Source organism: Siphateles boraxobius, unplaced genomic scaffold (assembly GCF_051911475.1).
Source record: "Siphateles boraxobius isolate OS27281-9 unplaced genomic scaffold, OSU_SipBor_1 65, whole genome shotgun sequence".
In the NCBI taxonomy this organism is placed as follows: Eukaryota; Metazoa; Chordata; class Actinopteri; order Cypriniformes; family Leuciscidae; genus Siphateles; species Siphateles boraxobius.
In genome coordinates, this window is record NW_027509192.1 from 20,685,072 (window position 1) to 20,710,356 (window position 25,285).

At 36.5% G+C, this 25,285-nt stretch overlaps 1 protein-coding gene across 7 annotated transcripts in view; it reads left to right on the top strand.

Annotated features, from left to right (window-relative positions):
* Positions 1-24,882, top strand: part of ano5a (anoctamin 5a) — a 50,684-nt gene extending 25,802 nt beyond the window's left edge. For 4 of the 7 annotated variants that reach the window (XM_077211441.1, XM_077211438.1, XM_077211439.1 and 1 more), the window contains 16 exons: positions 204-488; positions 1,221-1,331; positions 1,474-1,589; positions 2,277-2,411; positions 3,257-3,362; positions 3,467-3,527; positions 9,351-9,502; positions 10,821-10,895; positions 16,280-16,508; positions 16,859-17,037; positions 17,233-17,330; positions 17,690-17,820; positions 19,644-19,849; positions 20,963-21,165; positions 21,261-21,366; positions 22,698-24,882. In XM_077211441.1, coding sequence (XP_077067556.1) covers positions 204-488; positions 1,221-1,331; positions 1,474-1,589; positions 2,277-2,411; positions 3,257-3,362; positions 3,467-3,527; positions 9,351-9,502; positions 10,821-10,895; positions 16,280-16,508; positions 16,859-17,037; positions 17,233-17,330; positions 17,690-17,820; positions 19,644-19,849; positions 20,963-21,165; positions 21,261-21,366; positions 22,698-22,934 — 2,430 coding nt within the window. In that variant the 3' untranslated portion in view covers positions 22,935-24,882. Of the gene's footprint in view, positions 1-203; positions 489-1,220; positions 1,332-1,473; positions 1,590-2,276; positions 2,412-3,256; positions 3,363-3,466; positions 3,528-9,350; positions 9,503-10,473; positions 10,555-10,820; positions 10,896-16,279; positions 16,509-16,858; positions 17,038-17,232; positions 17,331-17,689; positions 17,821-19,643; positions 19,850-20,962; positions 21,166-21,260; positions 21,367-22,697 lie in introns of all 7 variants that reach the window. The other 3 variants (XM_077211437.1, XM_077211440.1, XM_077211442.1) reach the window with 1 other exon arrangement.
* Positions 24,883-25,285: the final 403 nt, after the last annotated feature.

Consider the following 25,285-nt stretch of genomic DNA (forward strand, 5'->3'; position numbering starts at 1 on the left):
TTCTTCAAAATATCTTCTTATCTTCTTTTTACTCAAAATTAATTCCTCCTGAAGCATGAATGATTGTGCTGAAGCAATGTTCATTTTTACCTGTTACTCTGCATTTAAAAGAAAAGAAAAGAGAAAACTGTACCAGAGAGGGCATTAGTAAAAAGTTATAAACAAGTTCCCACTTTTCTTATGTCACTTATGTGTCTTTCCAGGAGTCAGAAGATGGAAAGACATACTTCCTGAAGATCCACGTACCATGGGAAGTGCTGGCAACATATGCAGATGTTCTGAAAATCAAAGTGCCTTTTAAAGCCAATGATATTCCAGCTAAAAAAGAAGTGCCCATGAGTTGGCTCTTCACGCCCTACCGTCTGCCTGATCATGTGATGAATCCTGAGCCGGATTACTTCACCTACACGTTTGACAAGAGCAAGATTGACTTCTTCCTCATCGAAGATAAAGAAACCTTCTTTCCTCCGTCCACGAGGAACAGGATTGTAAGAAAAACGTGATTAGCCATTAGAAATGCCAAAAATACATAAATGTAATTTATATATAAAATACATTTAGACTTCAGTGTTACACAATCACACAATAAATCATTATAATATACTGATTTGGTGCTCAATCATAATCAGTTACTGTTAGTCTATATTATTAATAATGATTCTTATTATTATCGATGTTGAAAACAGTTTTGTGGAAACCATTTTTCAGGATTCTTTTATAAAGAAAAATTTAAATAAACAGAATTTATTTAAATTATAAATCTTTTGTAAAATTATAAATGTATTTACTTTGGTCACTTACAGTAACTTTTGATCAATTGAACGTGTCCTTGCTGAATACAAGTTTTTTTTTAAAGTCATGCTTAACCCAGACTTTTTAAGTATATCACAGTTTCCACATAAATATGAAGCAGCGAAAACTTTTCAACATTGGTAATAGTAAGAAATGGTTCTTGAGGATCAAATTAGAATATTATAATGATTTCTGAAGGATCATTTGACACTGAAGACTGGAGTAATTAGTTTTACCATCACAGGTCTAAATTACACAGGAATATTATACATTACAGATTTATATAGATATAATTTTATTAAACAACCTCCATTACAGTGTGGCCATACTAACCTCTAAACTTCCAGAGCAGAGATGTAGACTTTTTTAGCTTTTACTGAGGAACTGCCCTGTAACCGAATGCTTGGCTTATTTTCTTCTCCATGTAGGTGTATTACATCCTTTCCCGAATTCAATACAGTAAAGATGACAAGGACAAGAAGGGCATTAAGAGGCTGCTGAACAACGGGACCTACACATCTGCCTTCCCTCTGCATGACGTAGGTCTTTTACATGGGAAGATGTGCCTCAAAACCATCAAACCTTTAGAGTCGATGTTTCTCTAGAGACTTGAAATGGTGGCAATGATTCAAAAGGTTTTGCTCCGTCGAAAAACAATAACGTCAATGTGTGTTTTTGTAGTGTAGGTACTGGACCAAGTCTCGTGACTCTAACTGTGAGAGCGAACGCTATTCCCTGTATAAACACTGGGCCCGTTTCAGCAGCTTTTACAAGGAGCAGCCGCTCAACCTCATACGGTAAGACCAACCGCAGCCTTGGTTTGTATTTAACTTCCTTAGAAAAACAGCTAAAAAAAATGTATCTTGATATTTGCGATCTTTTGACATATTTTAGTCTTGACATATATCTAAGTTTATATCACTATTTATATTTGGTCTCAAATGTACTTAAAGGCTGTTGTTTCTATTATTATTTATTTTTATTTTTCAATCAAGAAGAAACATCATCTTAATTAGCCATTGTTGTCACACTATGTTGTTACATTTTCATTTTCATTTGTATGCACCAGTATAACATTACAAGTGATAAACAGCCACATATATATACTAAAATATTTACCGTTAAATGCCACACAGCATTTTCAGATGACGAAAATAATTAATTGAATCAGAATTGTAAGTTGTATTAAAACATCTTTCTTAACACTCTCATACTCGCAAGCCAATGAAAAATCACATATCTTGTCTAATGACAGAGTAATCTTAATGGCATATTAAAAGCACTGCAATATGTTTATCAATCACTTTTTGTTACTCAAATAGACTAACACATACTTTGCACCATAACTTTTGTTAAAGAAATTAACTCAATATATAAAATACTCAATATTAAATATAGAGAATGTGATGCATGTTACTTTTTTTGACACCTTGAGCAAGTGGATGGACATTTTCATTGAATAATTTCTGCTTCCTGTACCAAAGGAAGTACTATGGAGAGAAGATCGGCATCTACTTCGCTTGGCTGGGTTTCTACACAGAGATGCTGTCTTATGCCGCAGTTGTTGGTCTGCTCTGTTTCATCTATGGTGTGGCCACCTTTGACAACAACGTCTGGAGGTGAGGATGAGGCTAGAAAACTGAGTGTAGAAGAAGACAGTTCATGCTAATGCCTGCGTTAGCGCCCCTTGTGGCAGTGCTGAAAGTGCAATGCATTAAAGGGATAGTTCACCCAAAAATGATAATTCTGTCAGTAATCACTCTCCCTCATGTTGTTCAACCCCGTAAGACCTTCATTCATCTTCGGAACACGAATTAAGATATTTTTGATTAAATCTGAGAGCTGGATCACTCCTCCATAGGCTTCTAATGGATTCAAACTTGTTCCTCGAAAAGTTTTTAAAGACATCATTAAAATAGTCCAAGTGACTACAGTGACTCAATCTTAAAGGTGCCTTGTGTCATGTCCGCCAAAAAATCAATTCATACTCCACATTCTCTATTACACTAGTGAACTGACTTCGAGGCCCACAGAGAAGGAAATGAATAGTTGAAATAAAGTTGTTATTTTTGTTTGTTTTTGCGCACAAAAAGTATTCTCGTCGCTTGATAAACTTAAGATTGAGCCACTGTAGTCACTTGGACTATTTTAACAATGTCTTTAATAACTTTTCGGGGCTGGCAAGTTTCAATCCCTGAAGAAGCCTATGGAGGAGTGATCCAGCTCTCAGTTTTAATCAAAAATATTTTAATTTGTGTTCTGAAGATGAACGAATGTCTTACGGGGTTGAACAACATGAGGGTGAGTAATTACTGATAGCATTTTTGGGTGAACTATCTCTTTAAGAATCACTCACATTTTGGGTCACATTTGGCTAAGACAACACTCAGAGGCCTAAAACACAAGTTATGAGTTTGGGTTCACAGAAACAATTTTTTAAGTCAGTTTTTGTTGTCTTCTGTAGTAAAGAGATCTGTAATGAGACCATTGGTGGGCAGATTGTCATGTGTCCTCTCTGTGATAAGAAATGCGGCTACTGGAAGCTCAGCACAACCTGTAGCTCGTCGTGGGTGAGTAAAAAAGTTTACATGGTGTAACAATTGTTTTTTGGAGCATGTTTTTTTGCATACTTGTTGATGTAAAGTCATACCTTCTTCATCTAATTGCCTTTTAGCAATCGTATCTGTTTGACAACACAGCCACGGTGTTCTTTGCAATATTCATGGGAATATGGGGTGAGTAAAGAGTTTTTTAGCTCTTTGTAACATTTGTGTGCTGGTTCTAGAATTGTTTTGTTATCTGTGTCTCTGTATTTGTTACATCAAACTACTACTGTCTGCTTCTCATCATACTTTTGTGCAGCTGGGTGCCAGTTGATCAGCCAATGAAAATAGGGATGGGCCATAATTTTAGAGAATAATTATGTTAATGCTTAGATGTCGTTTTAATTAGTTTAGTTTTAATTATTATGATCATGATTCAAATGACACATACCTTGACTAAGGTTTATAAATGGGGCTGTCACGATTCCTTGTTTTAATGTGAGTACCCGAATTTAAAAATCTTTAATTGCAATTTACTCAATTTACTTGATTAACCGGCAAAATCTGGAAGTGGCGCATTCCAAGGACGAGAAACCATGAACGCATTATAAGACTGTTTCTAAGGCTGCACAATGTATATAAAAAAAATCATAATGTAGCATACTATTGTGAAATCACAAAGTCAATTAAAAATATATATGTGCTGCAGGTTTCAGAGTGAAGCATGTACATGAGTTTATTGTTAAAAGGATCCCCATTAGCTGTCACCAAAGTGAGAAGCTAGTCTTCCTGGGGTCCACAAGAAAAAGAAAAATACATAAATTACATAACAATGATCATCTAAAAACAATAAAACATTGTAGACATCATTATAAACACCATCAAAAATTAATCAGAATAAATTATTTCAATATTACCATCATTATTACATTCATACATTCCCTACTCACAATTCTAAATAGTGCATTCTCAGATGGTACCTAAAAGAGACTTTGCCATTAATTTTACGTATATTCAATGGACAATTATTCCAATGATTAATGGCACGATAAATAACTGTTCTCTTTAAAGCATTTGAATTTGGACGTGGCAACATCATCTGGCCATCATCATCTGACCTAGTCAGATGAGAATGAACCTGATCACACCTAACAATTTGATTATATAAAAAAACTGGTTGAGAAGAAAGGACAGTTTTACTGAAAAATTTTATTGTATTAAAAAACAGTCTTTTCTCCACCATTAGCCATGATAGTCGACGTGCATACTGATAATATTTGTTCTAATAGGACAATGTAATACTAACCTGGCAGCTCTATTTTGGACAGTTTGTAATTTATTTAGTTGACGTTTAGATGTAGATGACCATACAGGGGCACAATAATCCAGGTGACATAAGATTAAAGATTTAGCCACCTGTCCCACGATGTGTGTAGGGACATAAGAAAGACATTTCCTCACCATAGAGATACCACAACCCATCTTCCTAACTATGATGTCAATATGTTCTGCCCATGACAGCTGACTATCTATTGTTGTGCCCAGTAATTTTACTTTATCTACCTGTTCTATAGGTTCCCCAAACAAGTTCAAACTCATATTTGGTGTTGATGACAGTTTATGACTCGATCCAAAGATAATTGATTTGGTTTTCGAGATGTTCAGCACCAACTTTTTTTTTTATCCAATCAGAAACCATATTTAACTCAGCTGATAAAACATTGTCCAGTTCACTGATAGTTTTTGCAGCATAATACAATGTGGAATCATCAGAATACATTTGTACAGTAGCTTTACACAAAACTAATGGTAAATCGTTTGTAAAAATGGTACATAAAAGTGGTCCAAGGCAGCTCCCTTGCGGGACCCCACAGTTCAAAACCTTAGAGCGAGACCAACTTCCATTGTAATACACCCGTTGCATCCTACTTGTGAGATAACTCTTCATAAATCTGATGGCAATTGGACAAAATCCATAACATTCTAGTTTACCAATGAGTAGATTGTGATCTATGACATCAAATGCCGCACTAAAATCAAGTAATACTGCACCAGTCATTTTTAACTAATCAATTTCCTTGAGCCAGTCATCTGTCATTACTGTAAGGGCGGAACAAGTTGAATGGTTATGTCTTTAAGCATGTTGAAAATCTGAGTTCAAACCATTACATTTAAAGTATTTCTGTATTTGTGAGTGAACTATTCTCTCCATCAGTTTACTAAGAACTGGGAGAATAGTGATAGGTCTACTGTTCTTCCCAGTGAATGCTAGTCTGCCATCTTTAGATTAGGGAATAATTTTACCTTCCTTCCAGATAGTGGGAAAAACACCCTTCATTAAGCATGCATTTAATATTTGACATAACGGACCGCAAACATAGTCAGCTGCCAGACCAAGTAATTTACTGTCCAGCATGTCAGTACCCACAGAACTGTGTTCGGGCAGGGACTTCAACAACTTCCTTACTTCCCGTTCCTCTACACTATTAAACTGGAAATTGCAACTCTTATCTAACATCACATTATTTTTTATGAGCTTTATGTAATAAGAATCAATATTGTCCATATTCTGCCTTAGTGCTTGGACCTTATTTATAAAGAAATCATTAAAATAATTTGCTATATCAGCTGGTTTGGTCAGAAATTTTCCTTCTGATTCCACAAAGGAATCCGCTCCAGTTGTCCGTCTCCCCATTATTTCATTAAGGGTTTTCCAGAGCTCTTTACCATCCTGCTTTACATCATTTATTCTCTGCATGTAATATCGTTTTTTCATCGATCTATTCAGCTTTGTCACCTGATTTCTAAGTTGACAGTACTTGAATCTGTCCTCCACCAATCCAGTCTTTACTAATACAGATTTGGTTTCATCTCTTTCCTTCATGAGGCTCTTTATAGTCCCATTCAGCCATGGGGCTGGTCTCGCTTTTACAATACACTTTCTCATAGGGGCATGCCTATCAACAATCTTCATAAAGCTTTCCATAAAGATATTTAAGGAGGCCTCAGGCTCCTCAGCAGCATACACATCAGTCCAATCAATATCACAAACATCTGCCAAAAAACTTTCCGGAATAAATTTCTTAAACATCCTTTTATGTACTATATTGACCTTACATTTAGGAATTTTAGTTTTCCTGGTAATTGCTATGATATTATGATCACTGAAACCCACAGATCGAGAAACTGGTTTAGTGCAGCATTCAGGAATATTTGTATAAATATGGTCTATGCAAGTGGCAGAAATATGGCCAGCACTGTTAGTAAAGACTCTGGTTGCTTGAGAGATCATCTGAGACAAATTACAAGCATCGATCAATGAAACCATTTTTTGTTTCATTGGACATTGAGTAGCAAACCAGTCTATGTTCATATCCCCTAGTAAAAAAATATCACAGTTCACATCTGTAACTCTTTCAATTAACACACATAAATCATTCAGATATTGCACATAAGTCCCAGGAGGCCTATAGCAGCAGCCGATCAGCACCGGTTTAAGATGTGGAAGATGCGCTTTGACCCATAAAGATTCTAAACCATTTGAGATAAACTCAGAGCACAGTGTTGCCGGGAAGTTATCTCTGATATATAATGCTAATCCACCCCCATGTTTATTCCTGTCCCTTCTAAATACATTATAGCCATCAATAGAAATCTCTGTATCAAGGACAGTAGCATCCAGATGGGTCTCTGATACTGCAAAGATATGAATGGTGTTTTCTTTAATCAGATAATTAAGTTCAAATACCTTATTTCTGATGCTGCAGACATTCAAATGGGCCATAACAAGACCCTTTGAAATAGGAAGGAGATGCTTATCATCATTGGGCCTACTATCCATAAATTTTTTTTAGACTCGAGTTAAGGAAACCGGAGAACTAGTCTCTCGCTCCAGCTCCTGTCTCCAGCTCCAGTTCCTGGCCGTTGGTGCCATTCTAATCCTTATGCTTTTGGGCAGGGGGATGGACAAAAAGCTTGTCATGTCGGATGTAGGCTATGTCACCTCGTTCTCTGGCAGCTTTCATGGCTGGAATGAGTTCCTTGCGCTTTTGCCTGACGGCTTCAGTGTAGTCCTCATTCACATAGATGTTAGTCCCTTTCAGATCCTTAGTTTTTCCCAGAACAGCCATTTTATCTTTGTATCTGAGGAAATTTAATCATAATAGGCCTAGGTCTCTTTCCAGAATATCCGGATGGATTTCCAGTCCTATGTGCATGTTCAATCACCATCTGACTACTATCCAGGTGAAGTTTCTCATTTATCACACATCTGACTTTGTCCTCAGTCTCCTTCCAGCTTTCACTCTGGGCCTCAGGAATGCCATCCACGACAAGGTTATTCCTTCTTGTTTGACCCTCCAAGTAGTCCGCTTTCTCAGTCATCTCTGCCAATTTTCCCTGCATTATTTTGGTTTCAGCACCAGCAATTGTTCTCTCAGACTCAATTTTCTCATTTTTCTTTATTAGATCATCAATGTCCTTCTGGGAGAATTGCAGGCTGCTTCTCAGCTCCTGTGTCTCCTTAGTCAATTTGTCAATCCGAGTGTTCACATTGTTCACAATTAGTTCCACAACAGTCTTAAAGTTGCTTTCTTGCTGCTGCAGAAGTTGCATGAATAGATTCCTTTGTTGACTCATTAGATCTCTTATCTGTGAAAGTGACACCAACTCCTCTCCATTGCTTTGGTCCTTCTTGGGTGGCATGGTGTGCTGAGATTCTCTGCTAGGAAATCCTCAGGCTTCAGCTGACGAAGTAGGCCGAGATAGTATCCACCAAAAATCTCAAAGTATGAATATCATCCGCTGCTTTTCACTAAGTTTATTATAAGATATAGAATTTCAGAGTGGATATTAAAAAAATCTGTTGAAATTCTTTTGTTAAATAAACCCTTAAAGTGCAGTCAACTGTAGAGCAAAGGCTGAGCTGATCAACTGATCAATATGTGTTGCAGTGTCATGAGTGCAGGTTACGTGTTTCTTCCAGCGTCTCAGAGCGGCACCGTTCACAGTAAATTCTGCTCCACACGTCTCTGCATGCGCTGTTTGTTTGGGTTTCCAATAATGTGTATTTGGGAACACATAAGTCTGACACGCTTTGTGTTTCATTGTGTTAGCTCGGTTAACAAACTCTCTGCGTATTCTGTGAGTTTGGGTTGCTTATAACATTCATCTAGGAACACAACGTGCCCCATTTCAATACATCTGTAATGTAAATGCTTATATACCCACGCCAACACACAAGAATACATCAATATGTTTTGTAAATATGCAAATTGTTGTTCATCGCAAATTCAAAATGAAAGTTTAAACCCTCATAGCATTTCAATTGTAAAGAAGTGGCTAAATATTAAAGATTAAGTGGACATTTTAATTAAATTTTATTTGGCCAACATTAATCAAGGATTTGATCATGCTGTAATGTGTAATAAAAACAATTGCCAGGCTGTTGGCGCTCTCTGCAGGCATTTGTTATAATACGTTATGTACAAACATTGGTTGTTTATATTATGTACTGTATATCACTTTATGTATTTTAACAGTTGTTCAATAAAATCATATGATTACTTGCTCATAAAACTTTATTTGAACCACTTATAATTGCCTCATTGTTATTATATAGTATAAGTATTTTAACTCATTTTAAAGGCTGCTGTTATCTTACCACAATTATCTGATTACTTGATTAATTGTCAAAATAATCGACAGATTACTTGATTACCAAAGAAAATTGTTGGTGACAGCCCTTTTTAATTAATATTCCCTTTTACTCTAATGGTAATAGATTATTCTTCTACTAAAACTAGGAAAGTTGTCAGTCATTCATTTGTTTATCATCACATACAGTCCAGATTTTCAATAAACATTGTATTTAGCTTGTCATGACATAAGCATGGAAACCATAATTTTTTTTAAAGGATATATATTTAGTATTTTCAGGCTGTAATGTGCAGTTCTTCATGAATGCTGATGAACAATGCATATGAATTTTAAGCTGTACTTTTGCTCTGGTGTCAGTGACTCTGTTCCTGGAGTTCTGGAAGCGGCGTCAGGCCCGACTGGAGTACGAGTGGGATCTGGTTGACTTTGAGGAAGAGCAACAACAGCTGCAGCTTAGACCCGAATACGAGATCAAGTGCACCAGTCGACGGCTCAACAACATTACACAAGTAAGCATCTATTTTCCTTTTGACTCAGAGATTTTATGTGATCAAATTTAGCTCATGTAGAGCAGCGTTCGTCGTTCCTGCTCTTGGAGAGCCACTAACCTACAGAGTTTAGATCAGATCTGCTCCAGTTCAACTGGCCATCATTTGATTCAGGTGTGCTGGAACCAAACAACTCTCCAGGACCATGAATGAGGAAGCCATGGTATTAAGGATTTGTAATTCATTTTAATGATTGATTCATTTAGCAGTGTATTATACTACTGACATTTTTTTCTTTATTCTACAGAGAATTTAATGTTTGCTCATAATGTTCATTGCAAGATTTCACCATTTTCCCTGCATTTAAATGTTTGTCAAACTTATATTGCAGCTGTTCTTCATTGTTTTATCTCTTGTTTCAGCAGATTTTATATTAGCTAAGCATATTCTTTCAACTGTACATAATTGTAAACTCAGGCAAGTTAAAAGTATTACTAGGCTAGTTAGAAAAGGTTTAACTAGACTCAGTGATATTGGTGAGTTGTGAGGTGGATCCCTTAGTCAGTGCCGTTTAACATGAAATGAACATGAGACCGATGAATAGATGTACAATATGTTCAGTATGTTGTACTGCATTAAGGTCTCTGGTCAAATCTAATTGTCTCAGTCCATGTTTTATGAAGTTTTTCAGTGTTTCATTAGCTGAACATAGTGAATGACACGTGTACATTAACACAAAGCTGTAAAAAAAACTAGTTAATCTGAAATGCAGTCAAATTCAATTTCAAACCATATAAATATAAATGTGGTTTGGATTGGATTTGTAAAAATCTGCTGTCTAATAGTGTTAAATGGACAGAAAATGAGTTTACAGAGTCACCTTAGGTGTTGAAGATAAACTCCAGAGTTTGGACGTCAAGGTTAGTTTATCCAACAACCGACTGAGAAACTAGATAATTGCGTGTTTGTTTGACTTTGCTCACGCTGTATAGGAACAGGAGTGGGTTCTAGACCAGACACCAGCTGATAAAGCAGGCAGGTTTATCCTGTGCTGGACCACTGTTGTCTTGTGGGTAAGGCAGGCACAGGACAAAAAGAGATTGGTTTGGTGTGTGTGAGTGTGTGTATAGCATTAGCGACCTGCTCGCAGTGTGATCCCAGCTAGTCGTAGAATTGATGTGATTCTAGCGATCTCTCTAGAGACAGGAAGAGTCCTCGTCTAGACTGCAGTGTGGACACTGACAGCACTAGTACAGTGCTAGATCAGGATTCAGGGCTTCTGTCCCAGGTGTGTGGTGGTGGTTGCTCATGTTCCCTGCTTTGCTTGCTTGCTGTGTAGGAGATGGAGCCCTATTTACCTCTAACAAGCAAGTGTGCTCGCTCAATGCTGTCTGGGGCCACCGTCCTCTTCTGGGTGAGCATCAAAACATCAAAAGACTTTCATTTTCCTTATACAGTAAAGTTCAAATGTTGTCACCTTTTTATATTAGCACATAATGTACAAAAATACAGTGGGGTTCAAAAGTCTTAGACAACACTGAAAATCTGGGATTCAAATTTGAATTAAACTTGGAGATACTTGGAAGTTTTAAGTTTTTTTTATAAATGTTATGACATAACACCATGTCCTAACTAGACACGATGGGATAAGAAAACCACAGCCAATCAGCGTGTTTGAGAGAGAGTCTCTCTGCAAGCGAACTCGCAACCAAATTGATAAGCACATAATCAAATTCATAAATATTTCACAATTTTATCATTACTACAAATACACACTGAATGACTAAAACAATCTTTGTCATAGAGTGCACTTTCACAGTTCACTTTTTGTTCACAGTTTATGCTCTTGGTTCCTTTCATTTATTTTCAAGGTAAATGATCCATTTTCGCTTTCAGTATGGCTTTAAAGGTCACGCCAGATGATATTCAAACTCGCATTAAATTAAACATTAAAGAAATAGTTACCCAAAAATAAAAATTACCCCATGATTTACTCCCCCCTTAAGTCATCCTAGGTGTATATGACTTTATTATTTCAAATGAACACAATCATCTGTCGGAAGCTAGTTATTTTAGTTTATCAAGTTTTTCATATGGATATTTGGTAACACTTTATTTTATAGCGTTCTTGTTACATATGTTACATGTAATTACCATAGTAATAACAGTAAATGATGCATAATTACATGCAACTAACCTTTATCATGTGTCGTGGTGTCCGTTGCATCTGGTTAGGACACAGTGATAAGGTGAACAAGAAATATTTTAGATTCTGCACTATTTCTTCAATAAGCAAATTTGTTTAATTCTCTTTGGAACTTTTTAAATCATGCTGGATAACGTCAGATTTGGTTTAGCTCGAGTGCTGCTGTCATTTACACAAAATAGAGACACAATAAGAAATTCTTATTTCTTTCCATTTTTTTTCTTTCAAATAAAACCAATTGCTCATTACAAAATATATATAAAAAAATTTCACTTGTGGTCTCAGATTTTTTAACCCCATTGAATATATTAGCTCTGTTCCAATGCCTAGTGAGCTGACTAGATACAACAGGCAGGGGTTCCCAATCCCTCTCCTGGAGATCTGCCTTCCTGCAAAGTTCATCCAACCCTGATTCAACACACCTGAAGCAGCTAATGCAGATCTTCAGGAGCTCTTGATAATTACACACAGGTGTGTTGGATCGGGGTTGATCGACATAACTCTGCAGGTAGGTAGATCTCCAGGAACAGGATTGAGCACCCTTGGTCCAAGGCATCGTGTGCAAAGATGTTATTTAATACCGAAAAGTCGGTTAGCAATGGACTGTTTACCCAATATATGCATGTGCTATGCTCTTCCATGATAATTAGAGTATTGTGTCATTAGTTAAGCAACATGCTAATATCAAAAACAGTTTAAATCCATTGTGAATCAAATCTTCTGTAAACTTTGCATATAGAACGCTTTTTGTTTAATGTTGCGTATTAAATTATATATTATTATTGTATTGTATTTAATGACTGACTTTGTACTGTGTTCCAAATTAATCATTTAAGAGGTTTCACTGCAGTTAGGTGGCATTTACACAACATCGTTTCAACCAAAAACTGAAAACTTTTTTTGCGTTTTGGTGGCCTGAAAACTCAAGCTTTTGATATCGGATTTCAAAGTGCACGTTTTTGAAAATTATACCGTTATTGTCTTTATGTAAACTACAAAACCGTGAAGTTGTGAAAACAGTGACGTCATACGCATGCGTATCACGTGTTCAGTCTAGTGATGTGTCGTACATGAAAGATTCGTTCATTTTGAACGAATCTTTAATATGACTCGGGACTACCGAGTTGTCTCAGAGAGTGATTCGTTCATTTTGTGTTGACCGCGCATGCGCTTTGCGCAACACATGGGTTCTGAATCTGTACTGGAAACAGAAATGATTAGTTGATCTCTCTCGAGTCTTCGGGTTCGGGACGGGTCCGAGTCTTTCGTTCTTCCTGTCAGTCCCATATAGGCTATGCTGTCAGTACCGGAGAGAGAAATGATTAGTTCATTTTTTTCGAGTCTTCGGGTTTGAGTCCTTCGTTCTTTTGTCACGTGACTTGTCACAGTATTAAATAGCCTACTAATTCACAACCTTTTTACAAACAAGCACGTAGTTAATTTATGATATAATAGTAGTTAATTAATGTATAATATATAATAAAACACACCACAGATGCACAAGAAACATTTAGAAAAGAGACGGACAAGGACAATAGTCTAATAAGATGGAACTTTTATTTTTCAGATAATGTTTATTGCACATTGCATGTGTTTTAATTCTAAATATATAACAATATACATTCAGACGCAGTCAATAATACAAATCTAATGTTGTGTTTGATGTGAGATACCAGCGGTCACGTGACAATAGAACGAAGGATTTAAAACCCGAACTCGAGACACGAAGAAAATAAACTAATCATTTCTCTCTCCGGTACTGACAGCATAGCCTCTATGTGACTGTCAGGAAGAACGAAAGACTCGGACCCGTCCCGAACCCGAACCAGATGAACTAATCATTTCTCTTTCCGGTACTGACAGCATAGCCTATATGGGACTGACAGGAAGATCGAAAGACTCGGACCCGTCCCGAACTCGAGACTCGAAAGATGAACTAATCATTTCTCTTTCCGGCCCTGCTGTATCGCACACGGCACGGTCGGCCCAGCAGACAGATCAGAGTTAGACACGAGTCGACAACTAACGTCTCGAGACACGAGAGGAAAACTAACCTGATAAATATGAAGTTGCAGAGGAAAGAACGTCTCAGATCAGGAGGTGAGATGAATTAACAGAATCAGACTGCAATAGTCTGAACTTAAGACCCAACAACTAATCAATTAATAAAACATTTCGGTTTCTTATAATTTGGCTTTGGCTGCATTACCCTATAGTTTATTTTTATTCTTTTTACAAATGTAATCAACATTTTCGTAAGTACTAGATATGTTGGGATATTTAACATGCCATTTTAATTATATTATGCTGAAATGAACGAAATGACTCGAACAAAATATTCGTTCTTTTTGCTGAACTAGACTCAAAGATCCGAGTCAGTAAAATGATCCGAACTTCTCACTAATACAGGTCCTTCTCAAAAAATTAGCATATTGTGATAAAGTTCATTATTTTCCATAATGTAATGATAAAAATTAAACTTTCATATATTTTAGATTCATTGCACACCAACTGAAATATTTCAGGTCTTTTATTGTTTTAATACTGATGATTTTTTCATACGGCTCATGAAAACCCAAAATTCCTATCTCAAAAAATTAGCATATCATGAAAAGGTTCTCTAAACGAGCTATTAACCTAATCATCTGATTCAAATAATTAACTCTAAACACCTGCAAAAGATTCCTGAGGCTTTTAAAAACTCCCAGCCTGTTTTATTTCTCAAAACCGCAATCATGGGTAAGACTGCCGACCTGACTGCTGTCCAGAAGGCCATCATTGACACCCTCAAGCAAGAGGGTAAGACACAGAAAGAAATTTCTGAACATATAGGCTGTTCCCAGAGTGCTGTATCAAGGCACCTCAGTGGGAAGTCTGTGGGAAGGAAAAAGTATGGCAAAAAACGCTGCACAACGAGAAGAGGTGACCGGACCCTGAGGAAGATTGTGGAGAAGGACCGATTCCAGACCTTGGGGGACCTGCGGAAGCAGTGGACTGAGTCTGGAGTAGAAACATCCAGAGCCACCGTGCACAGGCGTGTGCAGAAAATCGGCTACAGGTGCCGCATTCCCCAGGTCAAGCCACTTTTGAACCAGAAACAGCGGCAGAAGCGCCTGACCTAGGCTACAGAGAAGCAGCACTGGACTGTTGCTCAGTGGTCCAAAGTACTTTTTTCGGATGAAAGCAAATTTTGCATGTCATTCTGAAATCAAGGTGCCAGAGTCTGGAGGAAGACTGGGGAGAAGGAAATGCCAAAATGCCTGAAGTCCAGTGTCAAGTACCCACAGTCAGTGATGGTCTGGGGTGCCATGTCAGCTGCTGGTGTTGGTCCACTGTGTTTTATCAAGGGCAGGGTCAATGCAGCTAGCTATCAGGAGATTTTGGAGCACTTCATGCTTCCATCTGCTGAAAAGCTTTATGGAGATGAAGATTTCATTTTTCAGCACGACCTGGCACCTGCTCACCATGCCAAAACCACTGGTAAATGGTTTACTGACCATGGTATTACTGTGCTCAATTGGCCTGCAAACTCTCCTGACCTGAACCCCATAGAGAATCTGTGGGATATTGTGAAGAGAAAGTTGAGAGACGCAAGACCCAACACTCTGGATGAGCTTAAGGCCGCTATCGAAGCATCCTGGGCCTCCATAACACCTCAGCAGTGCCACAGGCTGATTGCCTCCATGCCACGCCGCATTGAAGCAGTCATTTCTGCAAAAGGATTCCCGACCAAGTATTGAGTGCATAACTGAACAGAATTATTTGAAGGTTGACTTTTTTTGTATTCAAAACACTTCTTTTATTGGTCGGATAAAATATGCTAATTTTTTGAGATAGGAATTTTGGGTTTTCATGAGCTGTATGCCGAAATCATCAGTATTAAAACAATAAAAGACCTGAAATATTTCAGTTGGTGTGCAATGAATCAAAAATATATGAAGGTTTAATTTTTATCATTATATTATGGAAAATAATGAACTTTATCACAATGTGCAAATTTTTTGAGAAGGACCTGTAGTTCAGTCTATAGGCGCATATGTTTCTTTACAAAGTGACATCGCCAACTACTGGCCTGGCAGCAGAATACAGCGATTTTAGTCTTTTTCGGGGATCCGTGTGAACGGGATCGATTTGACAACGTTGTCTCCTGTATGCAAAAAATGCAAAGCAAAAACATATTCCATTGTTTTAGTACATTGTTGTCATATAAATATACCCTTAGAAGCTGCCTATGTTGGTAGTAGTTTTGAAACAGAGCTATTATATACAAATGTTAAATAACATGCATCTATTTGCATAATATTTGTGTTAGACTTATGATTGAATGTTAATAAGTCACTGGACTGTATGGACACAGAATCACACATCAGTAAGTCAGTAAGTTAAATCACCAGCATTTTGCCTGAGGATGCATGTTTTTACCAGCATGAGGCAGTTTACTGTTTGGCATGACGTAGTTCCTAGTTTCCACAGTGTTCTAATTAACAAAAAAAAAATTACAATGTTTTTGTATGAAGAATTGAGTAGTATACTAATTGCAGTGTATGAGTTGTTTTGTGTGTGACGTTCACCTCTCTCACCCCACAACCCAGATCTCTCTGATTATCGCCAGTATAATCGGTGTGATAGCGTACCGTCTGGCAGTGTTTGCAGCGTTTGCCAGTATCATGAAGGACAGCCCAACCAATAAGCTGGATGTGGTTGGAAGCCTCATCACACCCCAGTTTGCCACATCCGTAACTGCTTCCTGCATCAACTTCGTCATCATCATGATTCTGAACTTCCTGTATGAGCGCGTAGCCATCAAGATCACTGATATGGGTGAGATTTTAGCTCCCAGACTCTTTCTCAACCTCAAACCTTTAACCTCAGTTATGCCGACTAAAAAATTAAGTAATGTTGTTACATACATACTTTTTATGTAAGATTATAAATAAATGTTATTAATTATCATTTCGATTTTCTTTTCTCCAAAACTATTCTATTCATTTATTGTATTTATTTGTTAAATTGCAACTTCCAATTTGTGAACTGATTTATTCTGATATGTACCAATCAATTCATAAATGCTGGTGAATAAATAATTGTACAATTAATAAAGTATTTCCGTAATAAACATATTTTTGTAGGTTTGCAGACTGACTTTTATTCACTTGATGTTTTGTCCACAGAGGTTCCCAAAACCCATGTGGAGTACGAGAACAAGCTAACAGTGAAGATGTTCCTCTTCCAGTTTGTCAACTACTATTCCTCATGTTTTTACGTCGCCTTTTTCAAGGGCAAATTTGTGGGATACCCTGGCAACTATGCCTACATGTTCGGGAAATGGAGTGGGTTGAGAAATGAAGAGGTAGACCTGACATCCCATGAGAATTATTTTCCATTATTATTTCACCTTTTAAAATGTTGTTTTGCATGTATTATTGTCCGTGTAACTTTAATTTATATGAATTGTATATAGAGTTAAAGCACAATAAAATGCATATTATTGTATAAAATTCTATTGAATGAATCTTATTTGTGATGATCATAATTGTCTTTCCAGTGCGAGCCAGGCGGCTGTTTGATTGAGTTAACCACTCAGTTAGTGATAGTGATGGTGGGTAAACAGGTTTGGGGGAACATACAGGAAGCGCTCGTCCCGTAAGTCCCCATGACATCATAATCACACATGATATTCATAACCATTATCATTTGTTGCATGACCAGGGGTATATACCTAAAGTAATACTTAATTTCATGACTAAACAGAGTATAATAAAAGCTCTTTTTAGTGTTTATAATATATAAAACACTACCCACTACCAATAAATAAATTATTAACACTAATAAATAAATTAAAAACACAAAAAAATACAGAGAAACTCACAGCCACATTGAGTCTGGATTGAGTTTGTAAGTATTTGTTTGTGTTTTTAATTTATTTATTAGTGTTAATTGTTTATTTATTGATAGTGGGTAGTTTTTTATATATTTCTATATCTTCATGTTCATGTATGTAGCTGGTTGCGTAACTGGTGGGTCAGCAGAAGTGCTCGTAATCATCCGGAGAGTCTGTACAGCCGCTGGGAGCAGGATCATGATCTCCAGACCTTCAGTCAGCTCGGCCTGTTCTACGAGTACCTGGAGATGGGTGAGTGGAGACACACACACACACACACACACACACTCTGGGCAAGAAAAAGTGTGCAATGCAATTCAAAGTGCTGTACACAGAAAGGAAATAAAATAATCACAAAATAAAAGCAAGGGAAATTAAAAACGTTATAAAAGGAATTATAAGAGAATTATGATAAAGTTATCAAATGAATTAAAAGAGTTAAAAGATCATAAATAGATAAACTTCTCATCTGGCAAAACACCGGTGTATCATGTTTTTCATACTGTAGATGAAGAAACTCAGCACTGAATAGCAGCGTTCAGACGCTTTTCACAAGAAGAGGAGTCAGTGTTGTTCCTCTCAATGTTAATGTCTTTAAACAGTTCATGACTGTTGAAAAATGTCTCCCAGTTCGTTTGAGTTTAATGTGAGACTAAATATTCAAATCTGGACTAAACATGTGTTTGAACACTTCTTGGTTGTGTTTGCAGTTTGAGCAGGAGCAAAAACAACATCTGATTATTCCTCTTTAGATGACAGCTTTTCATTTCTGCAGTCTTCTCCTGAACTCCATGAGTTTCACAATGAAGCATCAGCTGAAAGAATCCTCTACCTCACGCTTCACTGAGCTACAATTGCATTTATTATTATATTTCTCAGCAGATTTTTGAAGACATCGCTCATGCAACTCGTGTTTTATTGTGATTTATCACTGATTCATCGCATCAAACTTCATTCGCATCAAACCTATGTTTTTCTGAGACAGCAGTGGCTTTTTAAATACTGCATTTGCTTAAATTATGCTTATTTCCTGACCAAAATATTTGGTGAAGACAATAAAAAGCTTAGTGTTTCTCCATTTGGGGGTTGGCCCTTTTTTTGCCCAGGAGTGTTTATATAAAATCATATATAAAAAATACAAGCAATATATTACCTTCAATTATTACAAAGCCGTCTAGAATACTTGATTCTGATTGCTTTTTGTTCTGTCTTTTTCTCTACAAGAACGCTAATGAAATAATTTAATCTCAAATCAATATGTCATGCCCATGTATTAATTTCATACGTTACTGTGAAATGAGTAGACTTTGCACTGAGGCCAAATAAGCAACTTTGGTAACACTTTAATTTAAGGTGACGTAGTTACACCTTACATGTACTTACTATAGTGATAACAGTAAATTATGCATAATTATAAGTAACCAAACCCTATACTTAACCGTAACTCTATAGTAGGTACATGTAGTTAATTAAGATTATCTGAGTACAATGTAACTGTCACCTTAAAATAAAGTGAAACTGTAACTTTTATGTAAAATATGACCTGTTAGCTATAGACCTGTAGGCCATATTGAATTTCACACTGAAGAAAATGAGGCTGTGAGGAACTTGCTTAACCGTGGCACTGGTCTTAGTTTTCAAAACTCTCAACTTTCAAGTTTTATGTCAAATGAAAGTTATTAGAAAAGATGTTTCGTGAGCTGAATAGTTGGCATGTTGTTAAACAACAGTGCAATCCATTGAACACACTGTACTTCTGTCCCTCACAGCCTCGTTTTCATTCCTGTCAAATATTAAATATGGTGCTTTCTTACTAAGGTCTACAATTTAAAAAATATTTTATCAAATGATGCTATATGTTGAAAATGACTTTATAAAAGAGTATTTTTAATGTGGCCTAACTAAATTAAATTAAATTATGAATTGCTTGTAACTTAACAAGAGTTTCAAAGTAGCTTTACTTGCAACTTTTATTTGAACAACCTTTCAACCTGCAATAACTCAGTTTTGCAGACAGATGGTGCTGTAGCTTATCCTTGTGTGGAGTAGCACTTCATCTCATCATTGTTTTGCAGTTATCCAGTTTGGCTTCATCACCCTGTTTGTGGCCTCTTTCCCGCTGGCTCCTCTGCTGGCTCTGATGAATAATATCTTGGAAGTGCGAGTGGATGCCTGGAAGTTCACTACTCAGTTTCGCAGGCCCATGGCAGCAAAAGCACACAGCATTGGGGCATGGGAGGAGATCCTCAACATGATCGCTGTTTTCTCAGTGGTCACCAATGTGAGTCTGTACCACATTATGGTTCTGGTTTCGATTCCACTTGATAAACTTTTTTACTTACAGTTATGATGAAAATGATAAGTCAGGAGCCGTTCTGACTACTGTAGACTTGTTTGAAGTATTTAGGCTGATAGCTCACGAGTCTTTTAGACTGATTCATTTAAAACAATGTAACCGGTTTTAAAAAAATCATTGGTACACGTACACATGGAAGCTTGTTTCCATGAATGAATAATTAAAAAGGTAATTGTGAGTTTTTATCTCACAATTCTGACTTTTTTCTTGCAAATCTGACATATTTCTCAGAATTGTGAAATATAAACTCGTAATTGCATGTTCTAAAGTCAGAGTTGGGAGATAAAAACTTGCAATTGTGAGAAAAAAGGAAGAATTACCTTCTTTTTTTTTATTCCATGGTGGAAACACGTTTTCATACCTACATCTCATTACCATATTCTTGGTTAATTATTTTCAGTAATTGTTATAAAGTGGTATTTACTTATAAACTGGTTATGAATCATATCATGACCAGAAAGGGTATAAACTGGTTATGAATCATATCATGACCAGAAAGGGTATCAAAGTAGGTCATGAAACAGCATTAAAGTAGTACATGTCATTTAGGGCTGGGTGGTATGGCGACCCAAATCGTGGCAATGGTATAAAATGTCAATCGTTAGAGATTTAGCAATATCGTGTATGTCCCCGTATGTAAATATACGTGTAGAACAGCACTATTGACACTTTAGATGAAACGCATGACTGAGACAATAAAGAGCGGGATGTGCTTGATGTTATAAGCGGTGAAAAAGAACTCAATGTGGTGCTCGTGCTGACTGACAGCTCAATCGCTCGTGATTGCGAATTCAGTTCTCTTTTACATCCTATTGCGCTCAATGGTCAAATACACACACAATTATGTCAAAATGCCAATTGTGTGGCGTGTTCATGTTATCCTATCCCAAGTAAAAGTAAACAGTTTGGTGTAAACCGGATTTGTATCAGTATAATGGATCCGTGCATTCTGTCCTAAAGTGACAGCCGCATAATAATCCTTCTGCTCTCTGTGCCATTAATGTTAGTAAGACCTAATGTTATTGATTTGTTTGTCAGGCTTTCATTGTCTCATTCACGTCTGACATGATCCCTCGGCTGGTGTATCTGTATGCGTATCACCCGGGCACTGAGATGACGATGGATGGATACATCAGCAACAGCCTTTCAATCTTCAACATCTCCGGGATTCCAATTGAAAACCGCCCAGAGGAGGGCGAGAACCCGGATTGGTACGACAGCACCAACATCACCACCTGCAGGTACTGTTGTGCATGTCTGTGCTGTGTCTTTCTATAGATATGTATGGTAACACTGAACAAATGTGTAATAAACATGAAGGCTGTTGATCTTCTAGGTACCGTGACTACCGCTACCCTCCAGGACACGAGAAACAGTACAGTCATACTATGCAGTTCTGGCATATTCTAGCTGCCAAATTGGCGTTTATCATCATTATGGAGGTTTGGGCTCTTTAAATTCTTTATTTCTTAATTGTTTATAAATTCTAAATTCTAAAGTACATTTTAGCATACTTTGAAAAGTAGTGCTTATTATGTAAATCATATACTTTAAAATAATATATTCATTTGCTAATTGAATGTGATTTTTTTGACACTTATTTGCATGTTATTTGCAATTTATGGAAATGTATTATAGTTTAAATTTAAAATAAATACAATTCGCTTCTTGGATCCTCTTAAATAGGACGCAAGTACATCTTTAAATGTTATTTCATAATTACTTGTATTGTCTTTGAAATGTCAATCATTTATGGTAGTCCAAAATATACTTTAATGTAATTTCTATTGAAAACTTGTATTTAAATATATTTGTAATTACACATTTGCATTGATGTAGTTGTGATTTAGTACATTTAAAATATAATAACTTTAAATGTAATATTGAATAACGCACTACGGTTTAGATTATAATCAAGTACTATACATGTGCTTTATGTTAGTTAATATAAAAATAAGTGTACTTTAAAGCATGATAATTTAAAATGTACTTTTAAAGTTAAATGTTTATTTTGACATTATTAGAAAGTGCACTTTTTAAAAGTGTACTTCAGTGTGTTAAGAAATATAGTTAGAATTTGTACTCTTTTAAGTACATTTATGTGGACTTTTATTTCAACAATATATTATCTACAAGTACAGTTGTTTTAAAAATATCCTTTTAAGATTTGAAGTACACTACAAGTGCATGTTCAGTGTAATTGAACACTGGAGCACTTACAATGTGCACAACGTTTCACAACAGTTGTCTCTAAAAATAGCAGATCCAACTCTGAAATGTTTAAATGTGTTAATTGTGTTCTATAAAACCAGGTGACTCTTTGTTTGGTCTGTTTACGCCATGATGCATCACAACAACTGTGATGTAAGTTGTAAACAATACAACTTCACACCCGAAAAATTCATACTTTGAGCAACAACTTTTGAACAGAAATGAAAGTCAAGGCACGTTTTGTTTTGTCAAATTATTAGCAATTCAGTGTGATTAAATATAAAAAAGTGATTAAAAAAGTAACACCCTGATTCGCCAAACCACAGGATGTCATCAAACAGGACCAATATTTATGTAGAAAAACAATTAAAAATAAAAAACTTTACTGATGGAATATAAGAGTGTGACCTGTGTGAACGGCCATAACGCACTCTTGCTCGTGTGATATTGCATTATTGTTTGTGTTTATCTTACTTAGATTGACTTTTATAATATATTCATGTCATCAATATTGAAATAAACGCTAAACTTTTTCTGCAATAATAATCCTCTTCTCTCCCAGCATGTGGTGTTTGTGGTGAAGTTCTTTGTGGCGTGGTTGATCCCCGACGTGCCGTCAGACGTGAAAGCTCGTGTAAAGCGTGAGCGCTACCTCATCCAGGAGTACCTGCACGACTATGAGCTGGAAAAGCTCAAAATCCAGCTCAGCCGGAACGGCCAGAACATTGACCAGTGCACCTGTCCGACCACAGCTTCCACACCTATGAAAGTCGAGATGTTATCCGACTGTCTGACTTAACACAGGCCTATCTGACCTCTCTAGCACCTGACAGCCAATGAGGGAAGCTTACACTTAGCTCATGCCACAAAACAATCCTCTCCCTTTCAACACAAGATCACACGCCACTGGTTCCTAACATCTCATAGTCAATGTTGGATAATCTTTTTCCTTTGTTTGGGGTATTCCTTGACAAATCACTCCCATTTTATGACTCCCAGAGTTCTCATTATCAGCCATGTGATGCCTACATAAAGGAAGCATCCAGCATCCAGAATAAGAAATACGAAGTAAAAATCGTATAAATCTATTCATGTGCAGTAGACGTATCTAAAGCTGCATGAGTTCAGCTGTAACTCATTTTCTGTCTATGCAGAATGACATTTGCACATGTACAATCAAGTCTTCTCTCTCTTTCACGTCATTGTTCTCTGTTTATGTTGCCAATGTCTCCTATAAGACACTACAAACATACAGTACAGGCTGTTAATGTTCTCTGTTAAGAAACACTGTGTGGAAATCAGGCAGTTGAAGTGTCAGGTTAGAAATGTAAACCAGACATTTTCTTGGCAGGTTTGTGTGTTTCACTCTGAACTACAAGAAGAATGTCTCCTTCACACGGTGCCGAAATACAAGCACTCAGCAAAAACTAAGACTTTATTGTTTAGAATGCCTTTAAGCTACCAAAGATAAAATGCCTTAACATCATAGTCATATGCATGGATCCTTTACGTTATTTCATATGAGACTTTAATATAAAACACTTCTATGTACTACTTGTTCAGAATTTATATAAAAAGAAATTCATATCTAAAAAGGGTTTTCAGGAAAAAAATTATTTTGTTTCCTATTACGTACAAGTTTTTATTGTTTTTTTTAAGTACATTTAGTGTATTTTCTTTTATGATTAAAATATAAGACAGAAACTGGCACCCAAATTATTTAGCAGTATTATTTCATAGATTAAAGCAGCACCGATATTTGCACATTACACAGTGCTGTTTGGGTGATGGAGGTGTTGGATTTTCACTCACGCTATTTATAAAGCAGTTATCACTATGTTCATAGTTAAAGATTATCTGCACTTTAAAGCTTTTCAATGATGTGCAGGAAATCTTCTCAAAGCCAAAGTTGCTCCTGTGATTTAAATGGCCAAATTAGAAATCTAATATTTTTAATGTGCCTTTGTTTGTCTAAATATAAAATCCATGCTGAGTGATTGATTGTACTTCCTTTCCAATTCGTTTACTGCGTTGTCCTGGTCGGAGAAGGACAGTCACTTTGATTTTATGTTTTGCACAAAGCACTTATTGAGAAGTCACTTATCTCAGTGTTATGAAGCAAGATGTGTGGACAAAGAAATCTTGTGAATTTCTCCAAAACTATGAAATGATCATTTGGCGTTGAACTAAATGCTTCAGAAACTTCAAATCAAACAGTTGTAATGAGGACCATGAAGAGTTGACAATTTGACGTGTGCATATGCTAATGAGGATGGAAAATCTTAGCACATTGCACATCGCATTTTGCTGTTATTTGTGACTTGAATATTTAAGTTGGAAATTATGATACTTTTTCTGTAGTTTTTCTCTGGATCTGTCATGAAGAATTTGATCATTGTTTCATCATTTGAAGAACTGTTATTCATTAAAATATATGCCGTTTGAATATTTCACTGTTGATGCATGTAGCTGACAATCTGCAAGCTACAAGATCCATTTATCTTAAAACATTATCCGGCCTTTTTAGCATTTCAGCTAGATGTTGAAGTTCTGGGTGATCAAAATGAGCAACATTTACGCCTTAACCTTAATCTGTGTTTTTCTTTACTGTTTTAAGTTGTTTTTATGCATTTTATTTTGGATGTGGATATGGTGTTTTCCTCCACTGCTAGTGTACCAGAAATGTACTACATTTTTCATACTTTAAGCAACCCACTGTCACCCAAATAAACTATTGAATCCACAAATTCAATAGTATTTAATTGTTGTACATGTTGCTTTAACTCTTATGTCACACATTTTGGAGTTTTAGGAGAGGGTAAGTTTCAGCACCAGCTAAATTATGTTTCAAATATCCAGTAGGCAGATCAATAATATTATTGAATATCAAATGTCCCCAACTAAGCAAGCCAAAAGCCAAGGCAACATTGGCAAGGAACAAAAATCAGGTGACAGAATGGAGAAAAAAACCCTGGGATAACCCAGGCTAAGTCGGGGGCCTGTTCTCCTCTGGCCAACGAACCAACAGTGTATGATTATAATTCAGGCAGCATTACAGGTCAGAAGTCAGATTGGATCAGAACATTTAGAATATTTATCCAGTTTCATCTGGTGGTCAGACCAGAGTGGTTAGATGAACATGAAAGTGAA